The sequence below is a fragment of the Diabrotica undecimpunctata genome, chromosome 2 (assembly GCF_040954645.1).
Source record: "Diabrotica undecimpunctata isolate CICGRU chromosome 2, icDiaUnde3, whole genome shotgun sequence".
Taxonomy (NCBI): Eukaryota; Metazoa; Arthropoda; class Insecta; order Coleoptera; family Chrysomelidae; genus Diabrotica; species Diabrotica undecimpunctata.
In genome coordinates, this window is record NC_092804.1 from 117964777 (window position 1) to 117980219 (window position 15443).

Consider the following 15443-nt stretch of genomic DNA (forward strand, 5'->3'; position numbering starts at 1 on the left):
AAGTTTGGTTTTATAATATCTCCTATATCTATTGTGTGAGAAATATGTATAAGGCGATGTGTTTGGTAATCAGTTTCAAAAAATTAACATTTTTATCATCATCATCAGCTGTTCTGGTCTCCATTCTAAGCATTTTTTTGGTCCATTTTCCATCTCTGACTCTGGCAACATATCCTGTCCAGTTCCATTTTAGCGTTGTTATTCTTTTAACTGCGTTTGTAACACTAGTTTTTCTCCTGTTGATTTGATCCTGACTATTTGATTTGAAACTCTGCCTCTGAGGGATATATACAAAATTGATCTCTTCATTTCTCTCTGTGCCACTTGTTTCATATTAATGACTTTTCTGGCAAGGGTCAATGTTTCTGCTCCATACGTTAACTGGAAGTAAACATTGACCAAAGACCTTTTTTTTTAAGCACATCGGAATATCTCATATAAAGACTTCTATCATTTATATAATTTTTTTTAATTTTATCCAATTATCTTAGTTAAAATAGCTTCAGAAAATTAATACTTAGTTGTTGTGTAATAGATTTAATCTGATAAAAGTGTCTTAGCTGAAATATTATTATAGTTGACAACACAATCCTGGCAAGTTTTTCACGTTTAACGTGGGAATTACAGCATGATATATTCGTACGTATGGACGTATGGTATCTACAGTAGCGCACCCAGAATTTGCCTCTGGGGGGGGGGGGTTGGTTGGTCATCGAAATTTTTTTTATGAGGTTACCTCCATTTTGAGTTCTTAAAATGTATGAGTAACAGTATCGGAATAGGGTCCTGGGTCCTGGGGGAGGGGTGTTAGGTACCCAGTGGGTTCGCCTGGGTATCTAAATATTTAAACTAACAGGATAGGGTTGATTCTTCTTCTTATTAACTATAAATTAATCTGTGGCGATGTCAGGTCAAAATACTTATAATCTATAAAATCAGTGAGAGCTGACAGTTCTTCTTTTTTTAAACGGCCTTGTATTCGTTATGTCACACAATATATGGCCTGGCTTCTACATAATTTGCTTTATATTAAGTGCCGTATTAGTCCATGTCTTTTGTCAAAAAGTTTATTCTTCTTTTACACTATCCCATGTTTTGCTCTATCAGCGCTTATCACTCTGTTTTCAACTATTCCCTGTTTGTCTTGCTATTTTAAGTTTTGTCTACCAAAGTCAAGTTGAACCGAACGGCTTTTATTCATTAGTATCTGTAAAGTCATGGTTCACTTTCGTTTCTTCCATAACTTCCATACCATACTATCAATCCTGACTTTGCCTCTTTTCTCAACTTTACATTCCCTGATACTTCTTTTAGTAGTTGCATTTTTTTTTAAATCTTATTATTTTATTATTTTTTTCTTGCTACGTCTTTTACAATCATTTTTGACTACATGCCCTCCGCTAAAATTTCATAAAGTACACTCGTTAATACAAAACAGTTTGTCCAAAAAAATCTAACAGGTTAAAAAAATCAAATCTCACGAGCCAGCATTACATCAAATACTTCAGATGTTGCTTTTAATTTTCTAGAAAAGAATTTCTTTTTTATATAAGGTATATGCAAATATCGTGCCAGCATATAAAGTTTTTAATAATTGGCCACATCAGTAATTTAGTCATACTGAATCAGGATTTTCTTTGTATTTTTCAAATAGAAAATATTTTGTAATTTTTTTTCATTTGCGATCCGAGTACCCTTTCTGCTGTTTTTAATAAACAAGGGCTTCAGTAGAGCCTCACCTGCAATATGGAGTTTTTGGTTATTTACTATTATTAGCAAAAGTTCATTTCTGACACTTACGACACCTGTCTATACAAGCTCACTGCGAAAGATTTTATTTTCACGGAATCTGACCATTATTATACCTAACTACCATAACCCCAGCCTTATCTTTAGCAATTTTAATAGGCATAGTACCCAATGGGGATACAGAGAGACTAATGACAATTGAAGACAATTTGAAGTATGGATGGATCACGGCCAACTACAATTAACACACGACGCCAAACTTCCCTCCTCGTTTAGCAATGCTAGGTGGAGGAAAAGATACAATCCGGACAATATTCTTGTATCTAACGCATAAGTAAAATTTGTGCAAAAAGAGAAAAGTATAAAAAATGTATAAAAATCGTAAAAACTATTTCTAGAAGAAACATTATGCGAGGATGGCGAACTCACTATGTTCAAGGATTACCTCCAGACTCTATTTCATTACTTAATCAGTATCAAAATCCATATGATAAAGACCCTTTTAATAATGATAGTCACCGAGCTGAATAAATATGACTTGCTGCCATCTGAGACGAATGAAGATCCAAATGGTGCAATCTCATGAAAAATATGAATAAGGCACAGAATAGTAGACCTGTTTGGAAGCTAGTGAGGAATCTTAATCTGGACCCTAGTAAAAGTACAAATAATTTTCCAAATGTCACAGCAAACCAAATGACCTCACAACTCGTTAAAAATTGCAGACTGGAAAACACACCTGGAAAAAGATGTAAAAAACTTAAAATGGAGAGAACGAAAGCAGTCGGTTGAGCAAACTTTTTGGTGGTGCTGAGCTTAGATTTGACATCCACATAATAAAGATTAATAAAGCTTCGAGCATTGGCGATTTACGCACAGGGCAAATTAAGCGGTTTGGATCAAAAACCGCTAGAATATACTTCGCCTCTACAGGTATATTTCAACTATGCAGATACCCGAAGTAGTGAGACAAGCCAAAATCGTTGCCTTGCTTAAACTTGGCAAAGATCCCAACGACTTTAAAAGGTATCGGCCAATATCTTTGCTCTGTCACTTATTTAAAATACTTTAGCGCATGATTCTTGATATAATTTTATCCAGAATAGCCGGAAAACTAATAAAAAATTAAGTGGCTTTAGAATGGGAAGATCGTTTATATAACAAATACTAAATACGGCTACGAAAGACGAAAGACACCAGGTATCCAGGGCGGTATTTGTAAATCTCACTGCAGCTAGCGACACAGTAAATTAAAGCAGACTTTTCCAAAAACTTTATTACATTACATTGGACAGTAAACTTATTTTTGGTATTCGCGTCTCCTTACAGAGCATAAGATTTTATCGTATCTCTCAATGGCAAGAAGAGTAGATCAAAAACACAAAAAAAACAATCTTGTTCAGCGTAGTGTAATGACATCTATACTGTTTACCATTTATATAACCGACCAACCCATACCAGTAGATACAAGTACTTTCAAATCTACAGACGATACAGCTATTTTTGCACAAGCAAAAACGTTTGCCGAGGTGAAGACACTAACTAAAGCCTTAAACACAATGTCAACATAATACAAATTAAACTGTCTAACCAAATTCGAGGAAAACTCAGGTGTCCTTTTTCACTTTCGTAACAGAGACGCTCTCAGAAAACTAAACATTAATAATGTAACATAACTCTTAAACATTGTGTTTCTCCGTAAAGCTTCTAAGTTACTTTGGATCAAACGTTGTCAATAGAAGAATGTTGTTTAAAAATAAAAGGCAAACTGACGACCAGAAACAATATTATCCGCAAATTTATTAACCTAAAATGAGGTACATATAAATCAACAAGAATCATTATTGGATGTTTGAGACCCACACCCATACGCTCTACCTTCAGGTATCATTCCACCCATATCCGAGAGGTAGTTAGAGATGTTGAATGTAAAAAACAAAATCTAGATTCTCGACGTCCACTTCACCACTACGAGTTTATCTCACGACAACTCACACCTCTTCTTCTGTAGGTACCGTCTCCTCTAAGGAGGTTGGTAATCATCACAGCTATTTTCACTTTTGAGATTGCAGCTCTGAACAAGTCGACGGAACTGCAATTATACCACTTTCTCAGATTGTTGAGCCAGGAGATGCGTCTTCTTCCAATACTTCGTTTTTCCTGTATTTTTCCCTGCATTATGGTTTGTAAGAACACATATTTATCCCCTCTCATAACGTGGCCGAGATATTGTAACTTTCTTATCTTAATCGTATTCATGATTTCCATTTCCTTTGTCATCCTTCTGAGGACTTCAACATTTGTGATTCGGTCTACCCAACTTATTTTTAATATTCTTCGGTAGGTCCACATCTCGAATGCTTTAAGTCGATCGCTCATCTCTTTCTTTAATGTCCATGCCTCCACCCCATACAGCAGCACCGAAAACACATATGAACGTAATATTCTTATTTTGAGTTGTAAACTTAGGTCTCTACTGCATAATACTTTTCTCATCTTATTAAATGTTGCTCTAGCTTGTCCAATTCTCATTTTTATTTCTTCTGTATACTCGTTATTTTCATTAATAATAATTGTACCAAGATATCTGTATTTTTTTACTTTTTCTATTGGAACCCCTTTTATGTTTAAAAAGTCTTGTTGTGTTTTGGAAATTGTCATAAATTTTGTTTTATTAGCATTAAGCGTTAGTCCGCTTTCCTCACTAGCATTTACTACATTATCTAAAAGTGTCTGTAGATCTTGTATATTTTCTGCAATTACTATAATATTATCGGCATATCTGATATTGTTGATGGGTCGGCCGTTGACTTTTATTCCAATTGTTACATTTTCGAGTGATTTTTTAATTATTTCTTCCGAATACAGATTGAACAATAAGGGGGAGAGTATGCAACCTTGCCTTACGCCTCTTTTTATCTCTACTTCCTCCGAAAGTTCTTTGCCTATCCAGACTTTTGCTGTTTGGTTAAAGTAGAGATGAGTTATTATTCTTAAGTCTTTTTTGTCAATGTGTTTATCTTTAAGTAACTGTATAAGACGGTTGTGTCGGACCTTATCGAACGCCTTATTGTAATCAATAAAACAAACATAGAATGGTTGGTTTACATCCATACATCTTTGCATGAGGACTTTAAATCCAAATAATGCCTCTCGTGTACCCATGGCATTCCTAAATCCAAATTGGGTTTCAGTGATGTCTTGTTCCACTTTTCTGAAAATTCTTAAATGGATAATTTTTAAGAATATTTTTAGTGTGTGATTGATCAAACTAATTATACGGTGGTCATTACATTCCTTTCCATTAGGTTTTTTTGGTAATGTAACTAATGTTGATTTGAGCCAATCTCTCGGAATAATACCCGTATTATATATAGTATTATATAAGTCTGCTAATACATTGATCTGATCTGATATTAATTGAATTATTTCAGTTAGAACTGTGTCAGGCCCCGCAGTTTTATTAGATTTTGCCAGATTTATTGCATGTATTATTTCATCCTTAATATTTGGACCTATATCATGTTCCTCGCAATCGTTCATGCTATCTTGTTGTGTCCTGTCATCCTCAAACAATTCTTGTACGTATTCTCTCCATCTGTTTGGTTTGCCTTTGATATCAGATATTATTTTACCATTCGTATCAACCAGGGTGTTACTATTGTTGGACCGTCTTATACCTGCTAATTCTTTAATTTTTTTGTGCAATTCAAAACTGTCATGATTTCTTTGGAGATCTTCTATCTCTAAATATTTGTCGTTGTACCACTTCTCTTTAGCTGCCCTTATTTTTCTCCTAATCTCCTTGTGTGTGGCTTTGTATTCCTTTACATTTTTGTTTTTGTATGATCTTCTTTTGTCCATTAGTTGCCGGATCTCATCTGTCATCCATGGAGTCTTAGCTTCATCGACTTTGTGACTACTCAGCGTATCTTTAATTGGCATCATTAATGTGTTCTTAAATGTTTCCCATTTTTCATTGAAATCTTCATTATCATTGATTATTGTTTTGCTTATCTCTTCGTTAATTTTCAACGTTAGTTCTCCTTTTATATTCGGGTGTTTTAGCAGAGTGCTTATTTGTTGTGTCTTTTGTTGATTTTTTATTTTCTTTAAGGGGATTTCGAATTTTACGATTACTGGATTGTGGTCTGATGACACATCTGTTCCTGGATATGTCTTTGCCGATTTGATGGAGTTACGGTATCTCTTATTAATAAGTATATTTTATAATCTATCTGGTTTCTGATAATTTTTTCTTTGCTATCCATAACTGATTTCCATGTATATAATCTACGTGGTGGTAACTGAAAGAATGTATTTGTCGCTATCACAACTCACACAGAGAACAATTTTTTTGGTCAGATCAACACATCCAACTTTAGTTAAATAGCCATCTTCCTTACCCTATGTGAAGGACTCTCAATTATTTGCCAATCACAGCCTCCAAGTGTAAAACGAACATGGAGAAATGGGGACTGTTGTCGGCTGACTCCGACGGCCTCTGTGAATGTGGGGCAGTATAAGATTTACCACATCTACTTAATTGTCATCTGTTACAAAAACTTTGTACTGATCACGATCTCGTGACACGTGACAAAAACAAAGAGATAAAAGTGTGCTTCTTTCTGTTTAAAATGGCCAGACCGCAACTGCTTAGTTTACAGTGTTTACAATTAATACACGTCATAGTATTTGCTGCTCAAGCACTTTTTGACAAAGGGTACTAGCATTCATACCTTCTAAGCTCGTGTTTTGGTTGAGTTTAATTTTATAGACTAGTTATTAGTGTTGTAGTTACTTATTTTGGACAAAACTATGCAGGCATTTTACTACAGACTAGAATTATGTCAATATGTGATGCCACTTGGCACCATTTTTATTACATAATACGCTTAATCCATCAAGCAAAATTGTAAACAAATATTTTTAGGATTATTCCATTTAAGTATGCGATTTTATTAATTATTTTTAAAATCAAAATTTTGGTTGTCCATGCTACTTATATGTCTATGTCACTTAGCTCTTTACACAAAGGTGATTTGAATGTAAAAAAGTATTGATTTAAAAGAAGAATTTTTCAGATCAAAAACCGATCCGTCTGAATATGGAAAAATTGGTAATAGAACTTCAAAAATAATTGTACTCCAATCACCATTATTTAAAATTATCAGTATTATTGTTAACCTTACGTTATTTCGTGCTATTTGAATATTTTTAGTTGATCAACATTAGTGTTGCGACATTTTAGTAACAATTTCCGATATTTCACTGACTTTCCAATTTCTAGATTCGGTTGAATATAGACTAAAATTTTATTAGACATTTTAACATCACCTTCTATTACAAATCCCAATTTAAGCTGTGCCCAATCTAGTATAAATTTAATTAATTTGATCTTTCCGAACTAATTTATATTCTTGTTGGGTCTCTTCACAAAAAGTTAAATTTACTTTTTTATATATCATTTTCATGTACTTAATTTATAAGTCTTCTGGGTTGAAATTTTTTTAACAATTTGTTCGTATCTATTTTATAGCTATTGATCGTTGTTTTCTTTTTATTTTAGACATTGAATAACAGTATAATTTGTAAAATATGTAAAATAATTAGGATTTAACTAGTTAAAGCAATATTTCAGTTTTAAATCAAATCAAAAAAGTGTTATGAATATTTATTGTCCTAGACAGCTGTGGAATGTCTTTATTTACAACAAATATAGTCCCAAAGTTTTAATTTTAGATTGAAATGATGCTAAATGTTGAAAGATTACCAACATAATTGTTTTAATTTTATAACATTTTTCTATTAAACCTTGATAAAGATTTTTTATTAAAACTGAAATATTTGATGTTAAAAAACAGTTAAATTTCTGCCAATACACAATCTTGCTAACTTATTGTCATACTTTCTCCATTTAGTTTTCCAATTGAATAATGAAATGACTTGTTAATATTTACTAGAATAAATAAAATTTCAAGTTTAATCGGTTTTGATTTTTACCAAGAATAAAATTAAATGAAACTCAAAATAAAAGTGATCAAGACAAAACAAAATATACTTATTTAATAAACTTTAGAAAAGGCTCACATTTATTATTAATAAACGCTCAAAAGAACGGACGAACAGAGAATGGCAAAAGTGGGAAATATGTAAATGAAGAGTCTATGAGCTTTAAGCAGATACTGATAAATAGTATTCATTATGCGAAACAAAGAAACATTTTATCATTGCAATAATAAAAATATCTTGGTTAAAAGTAACCAAATTATCCAAATCCATTTAGAGACTTTTGTAATATTTCTTGGAATAGAAATATTACTGCTAATTCATTGTAAAATTTACGAATCCCTTAGGACCCGTCAATATTGCTGATAAAATTCTCATGACTACTAAATTCTTTATGTATTTGTTTCCCTAAGATATATTTGATGAAATAACCTTCCAAAGTAATTTAGTAGGAATAATCAAAACGATCGAAAATATCTATCAAAACAACACAATAAAAGTAAAAGCAAAAGAAGAAATTACTAACAATATTGAAGCTGGCACTGAAATAAGACGAAGATATTCTCTAAGCCCTCTATTGTTCAACCTGATTATGGAGGAAATAATAAAAAAAGTAAAGTCCAAAAAAGGATACCAAATGGGAGAAAATCAACTTAAAACAGACGTCAAAATAGCGTCAGACGACGCAATACTAATCTCTCAGAGAAAAAAAGAAGAAGAAGAAGTAATTTAGTAACTATGAAATTCCAGAAAATAACTTTCCAAACTAATAAGTTAAAAATTAGGTGGTGTAACAAAGTTTTTACCAGTATCTATAGAAAATGTCACACTGAGAGTGCAGTACGGGTAAGATACGGCAATGCTTTTCTTATGGAGAATAAACGCGCAGGGTTGTCGGTTTTCTCCAGCTGTTGATTGCTCATTGTCTCACAGAACCGGCTTGGATAAAATGCATCTGCCGGCAGTACGAGTAAAATATTTTATATCATGTATACGTATACAGTAGAATAAAAAGGCATTGATGAGTTATTGACAACGAAAACTATGAATTTTGCATATGAAACGTCAACATGAGATATACAATTGAATCATATTCATAAGAGTAACATTTGAACACCTCTTTACAAGAACAACATACAATAACTGTAGTTTTAATGTTTTACATAAAATAGAAAAAACCTACATAATTTCTAGGAAAGAATTTGGAAACTTGGAAATAATATTATTTATAGATATTATATATAATATTCAAATTTCCAATTCTTTCATAGAAATTAGATTTTTTCTATTGTATGTAAAATATTAAAAATACAGTTATGTTGTTTCTATAAATAGGTCTTCATTTCTTTTGTAAAACTTCTGCTACAAATTACCATCATTAACATAATCACCTAAATATGGCCATAAACTTGTTTTTCATAATTAGTATTTGATAAACTCCAAGCTTTCCCTATTTCACCCCCTACCCATCCTTAGGGTGAAAGTGCTTTTGGAAAACGAAACTACATTTCAAAATTTAGTCCGAGTTTCAACAGAGAGCATGGAGTCCCATAAGTTTAAATCCGGTGAATTATTTAACGGTTGCGCTAAACTCGTAGTGTTAAATGTGTTGTGTTTTTTACAAAATACGGAACAACTTAATGTAAGTGCTGCTTTAAGACGTACTTCGTTGATGACTGGTGTTAGCGAAAGAAGCATTTACAATTTCAAAAAAGAAAAAGAAGAGAGTGGAACGTTGAAATCGCCAAAAAAACGTAAACAACGAGTGTGTCAATCAAATTCTAGAATATTCACATATGACGAGGGTGTAAGAAGTATTCTACGGAGAATTGTTCATTGTGAATTTTTCATGAAAAATTTGCCGCCATTCTTAAAGCATATACATAACTTCATACAAGGTAATGAGAATATACAGCCTTTGTCTCTTTCTACTTTATACAGACTTCTAAAAGATATTGGATTTGTTTATAAGAAACGTGGCCGAAGAAGCATCATGGTGGAGCGAGAGGATATTATTCATTGGCGCCATAATTATTTGAGAACTATACGACGTTTGCGAAAAGACCATTGCAATATCATATATTTGGACGAATCGTGGGTTAATGTTGGCCAATCTATAAATTACGAATGGTGCAATACTACGATACAAAACAGTCGTGATGCTTTTCTCAAAGGTTTAAGTACTGGCTTAAAAGCACCTACTAAACGAGGTCCACGATATGTTTTATTGCATGCAGGTTTTTCAGGAGGTTTCCTTCCTGGCACACAGCGTGTTTTTCTGGCAAAGAAAAATGATGGCGACTATCACGATGAAATGGATGCCGCATATTTTGAGTCGTGGTTTAAGGAGACATTATTATCAAATTTACCAAATAATGGTCGCAGGAATGCCATTGTAATGGACAATGCATCGTACCACTCCCGTAAAGAGAGATTCCCTAATAATTTCTGGAATAAAGCTGCAATCAAGGAATGACTAGTGGAAAAAGACATTTTTTTTCGAGGAGTGTTATTTGAAATCCGAGCTATTAGAAGCAGCGCGTGATTTTAAAGATCAATACGATAAGTATCATCTTGATGAGTATGCTTCACAACATAATGTTTATATTTTAAGGCTTCCTCCATATCATTGCGAATTGAATCCTATAGAAATGGTGTGGAACCAAGTTAAGCGACATGTAGGTACCCATAATACCACTTTTAAAAACGACGAGGTACGCCAGTTGATCGACGACGGTTTCGCACGCGTCACAGAGCAAAATTGGCGCAATTATGTCACTCATGTTGTTGAGAAAACGGAAACTGAGATGTGGACTGCGGACAACCTGCAAGATGACGTAGACCAATTGATAATACACGCGAACACAAGGGAGAGTAGCGAAAGCGAATCCGACATCTCGGATGTAGATGACGACTTTAGTATAATTAATTGAATATCTGTGAGTAACCTCGATTATTTTACACTGTATAACCGATAAAATGCATTTACCAGTCCAATCAGAGTATGGGCTTTTCGGATATTGGGCTGGGTGCACGGAAATCGAGTTCCCGGAGGTTCCACCCTGTATATTTATAGCTATCAAGAAATGTAATTTAAAATATATTTGTTAGTTTAATAAAGTATAAATATAATATAATGTTAAATAACTTACACTATAAACCTTATACCTGCTCATCTGGTCAAGTGTGGGCAAGGAAAACCATTATCCCATATGGAATAACACAAGGTTTCGCTGAAAACTACTAGGTTGCTATGCCAAGGAACTAGGTAAACTTATGTTGTGTGTAAAAAATGCGAGACTGCATTATGTTTTAACAAGGACAAAAACTGCACTTCAGATTTCCACAAAAAAAAATTTCATAGTAGGTGTTAAAATTTCGCAGTGATTCAAGTGCGCAACTTGTTTTTTTAATAACATCGCCGGGATTAAAAAATGTGCAAAGCTTTTTCGATATTCCCGTTCTTGATCATTTTTCACATATTTACAAAAGTTTTTCTTGGATATTGGGCTGGGTGCACGGAAATCGAGTTACCGGAGGTTCCACCCGGTATATTTATAGCTATCAAGAAATGTAACTTAAAATACATTTGTTAGTTTAATAAAGTATATAGTTTTATAATAAAATTCTGGCTAAAAACCTAAGGTCTTTTTATTCAAATTCATGCCTCTTATTTGGCTACTTGAAGGCAACTATTTTATCAATATATTATTTTATAATAAATAACAGAGCCCGGCGTAGAGATCTGGGTACGGTTTTGTGACTACCACTTGGACCTGTTTGTATCGCCAAGCACAAGGCGTGAAATCCGGCTATTGTGCATTCCTATATTAGCCGTACTGCACTCTCGGTGTGACATTTTCTATAGAAATAAAATTAAAGTTTTTAGAGTAATCAATATTCTGATGGGAATTAAAAATTATCATCTATAAAAGTACATGCTGGGCATATTTTAAGCACAGTACATCTAGCGAAAAATTTGAATGGAAGAAAAGCTCCTTGGGAATACAAGCTGCATTGATTTAAATCTACATCATTGGTATCTGTAAGTATTAAAGTTAGCTGTGACTTAAATTTATTTAGAGATTCAGTAATATCTACTCTATTGCGATGGACAATAATACTACGCTCTTAAATAGGCAAAATAGAAGAGAAGCAACTATCCTGGTACGACCACATAAAGAGAATGACACACGAAAGATTAATGTAATATGTATTCCTTTTTGTACGAGATCGGATGTTAGAATACTTGAAACAGTTGATCAGTACCTCATAGAAACAATATCTAACATTTATTTAAAACATTTTTTTTTCATATTTTATATTTTTTATTCTGTACAATAATTTATTTTAATAAAAAATACACTAAAATACTTAATTTAACTTTTGCTATTCAAAAACTTGTGGTGTATTTTCCCTGATCCACGTAATATATTTCTTTATATTGGTATACACACTGGGAACTCCTCCTCTGCCACATTGATCTGATCCAAACGATAAGATGCCCACCTAAAAAATAACAACATATTAAAAAATTAAATATACATAAATCTATATACACTGTGTCCGTAAAGTATGGAACAAATTCTTTTTTAGCTAAACAGATTATTTTAAGAAATAATCCTGAAACACGTCGATTTTCCATTACCGTATTTTAAAATAATATTCTAATATACAGGGTGAATTACTTTTGAGTAATGACGTCCCCTTCATTTTTTTAAATGAAACACCCCCATTTTATTTCAATTTTCAGATTACTCTAGCTGAGCTGATTCCAAAAATGAATCACATGTTGATTCAAATTGGTACAGGGTGGATAAAAATACAATAGTTTCGTGTGTGTTTATAAAGTAACGCGTTAGTTAAATTAAAAATATTATCAAAAATACTTATTGTCTAGCGGACAGAATATGATGAAATACATGACTTTATGTCATGTTCGAACTGAGCCCTTGCTGTATTTGACAGTAACCCAAACGTTGTACACAAATTCTTGTTGAACCTTATTTATTGTGTCTTGAGAAATATTGTTTATTGCTGTCCGAATTCTCTGTTGTAATTCTTGAATGTTTGCTAGTTTCGTTTGATACACAACATTCTTCAGATGGCTCCACATAAAATAATCCAAAGGATTGAAATCTGGTGACCTCGCTGGCCATTCAATAGGTCCACGTCTACCAATCCACCTGTTCGGAAAAATTTAATCTAGGTACCTTCTAACATCTACAGCATAATATGGAGGTGCACCATCCTGTTAAAACCATAAACTATCATCAAAATCTCCAGGATTACGTCTGCTGGGAAACAAATTACGTAAAGTAGGTACGAGATAGCCCTTTAAAAACTCAAGGTACGTTGCCCCGTTTAAATTACCTTCGAAAAATTAGTGTCCGATGATTCGATTTCTTACAATTGCAGCCCATACATTTACCTTTTGCGAGTATTGTGTATGGTGCTCACGCATCCAGTGGGGGTTTTCTTTTGCCCAGTATCTACAAATCTGACGGTTAACCTCGCCATTTAACGTGAAAGTGGCCTCATTAGAAAAAATAATGTTTTGTACCAAGAGAGGGTCTCGGTAGCAGTTATCCATCATTTATTAACAATATCAAAAATACTTATTGTCTAGCGAACAAAATATGAAAGAAATTATTTCTTATCAATTTAAAAAAAAACATAGTAGGCTATGTTTTTGTTAAATGTCATTATTTGTTTAGTAATTTATTGATGTTCGGTGACAGTTTAGCACTACAATATTTTTGGTATTTGTGAATGTTTTAATTATTGCTTAGATTTAGTTTGAAGTAGAAATGGAGTTAAGTGTAATGCAAATAATTGAAATACTTATGATAATTGGGTATGGAGGCAGATCGCGAACTCAGATGGCGATGTGTGCAATTTGTTTAATGATAAATATCCAGAAAGACCTATAACGCGTTCAACAGTCAGTAAGATTGAAAAGAAATTTCGAGAAACTGGTTCGGTTGAAAATACACGAAAATCAGGTCGTCACTCTGCAAATGCTGATACAGCATTAGATGTTTTACTTAGTTTTGAAGAAGATGCGCACACTTCTGTGTGTAAAGTTGGTTGCAATATCGGTGTAAGCAAAACAACGGTACACAAACTATTAAAGATTGAAAAATGGCATTCTTATAAAATCAAACTTCCCGATAGAAGAATGCAATTTTGCGAAGTAATGATGGATAACTGCCACTGAGACCCTCTCTTGGTACAAAACATTATTTTTTCTGATGACGCCACTTTCACGTTAAATGGCGAGGTTAACCGTCAGATTTGTAGATACTGGGCAAAAGAAAACCCCCACTGGATGAGTGAGCATCATACACAATACTCGCAAAAGGTAAATGTATGGGCAGCAATTGTAAGAAATCGAATCATCGGACACTAATTTTTCGAAGGTAATTTAAACGGGGCAACGTACCTTGAGTTTTTAAGGGGTTATCTCGTACATACTTTACGTAATTTGATTCCCAGCAGATGTAACCCTGGAGGTTTTGATGAAAGATTATGGTTTTAACAGGATGGTGCACCTCTATATTATGCTGTAGATGTTAGAAGGTACCTAGATGAAATTTTTCCGAACAGGTGGATTGGTAGACGTGGACCTATTGAATGGCCAGCGAGGTCACCAGATTTTAATCCTTTGGATTATTTTATGTGGGGCTATCTGAAGAATGTTGTGTATCAAACGAAACCAGCAAATATTCAAGAATTACAACAGAGAATTCGGACAGCAATAAACAATATTTCTCAAGACAAAGGATCACTACAGGAGCAATTTGTGGCATTAGAGTTAGAAGATCCTGATAGTTTCCAGGGCAACAACTAACAATTACCATGGAGGAAGCTACAGCTACCTGGAGAAAGGAATGCCAAGTTAATGCAAGTGAATAATAAAAAGTAAAGTGTAATGGCATATCTCGCAAAACAGGAAACCAAAAAAGGTATATCGATGGAAGGCAACTCTATATAAGTAGGGGAGAGTGTTGTACCTCGGACCGGGTTGTACCTCGGGTCAGTTGACTTTCTTTCTTACCCACTGCAGATTTCTCTTCGATTTGGTTGAATTAGTGGTTTAATAATATCAGCGGTAGATGGCATCTAAATACACTTATCAAAAAATTGCAGCGTGGTGACTTGCAGAGCGTTTTGTGTTTTGTTTGATCGTAAGTAAATTATTTACCTATTTGTTATCTGTTAAAATCCGCTTTAAATGTAAATATATATATTTTATTATTATCTGTAATGGACAATATATATTTACGCTTGATAATCATGAATGTATTTTTTGTCTAAACGCATAACCTAATATTAGAAAACAAAAAACAACTGAAATTGTTACGTTGTGTACCTTGGGTCACCGGTAGGTCGTGTACCTTGGACCGGACCAAGGTACAATCTTATTGCGAATTAACATTATTTTGACTTTTATTTAAATTAATTGGTGTATCTGTTACCAAAAAAACCTTTTATTATTGTTTCAGATAGTCATTTTAAAATGCCGAGAAGTAAAGTGGGTATCAAAAGACCACATTTAAATGCCCAGGATTTAACTGCAGCCGCAAATAAATGCATAAGTGGTGAATTATCAATTAGGGAAGCAGCAAAGTGCTATAACATATCAAAAACCACGCTGATCAGGCACGTAAAATCCTTCAGGC

General features: G+C 33.4%; 1 protein-coding gene across 1 annotated transcript in view; it reads right to left on the reverse strand.

Annotated features, from left to right (window-relative positions):
• Positions 1-12077: 12077 nt before the first annotated feature.
• LOC140433422 (venom protease-like) overlaps positions 12078-15443 on the reverse strand; it is a 52139-nt gene continuing 48773 nt past the window's right edge. The window contains exon 8 of the mRNA XM_072521431.1: positions 12078-12267. Within this exon, the coding sequence (XP_072377532.1) occupies positions 12148-12267 (120 nt within the window). The 3' untranslated portion in view covers positions 12078-12147. The remainder of the gene's footprint in view (positions 12268-15443) is intronic.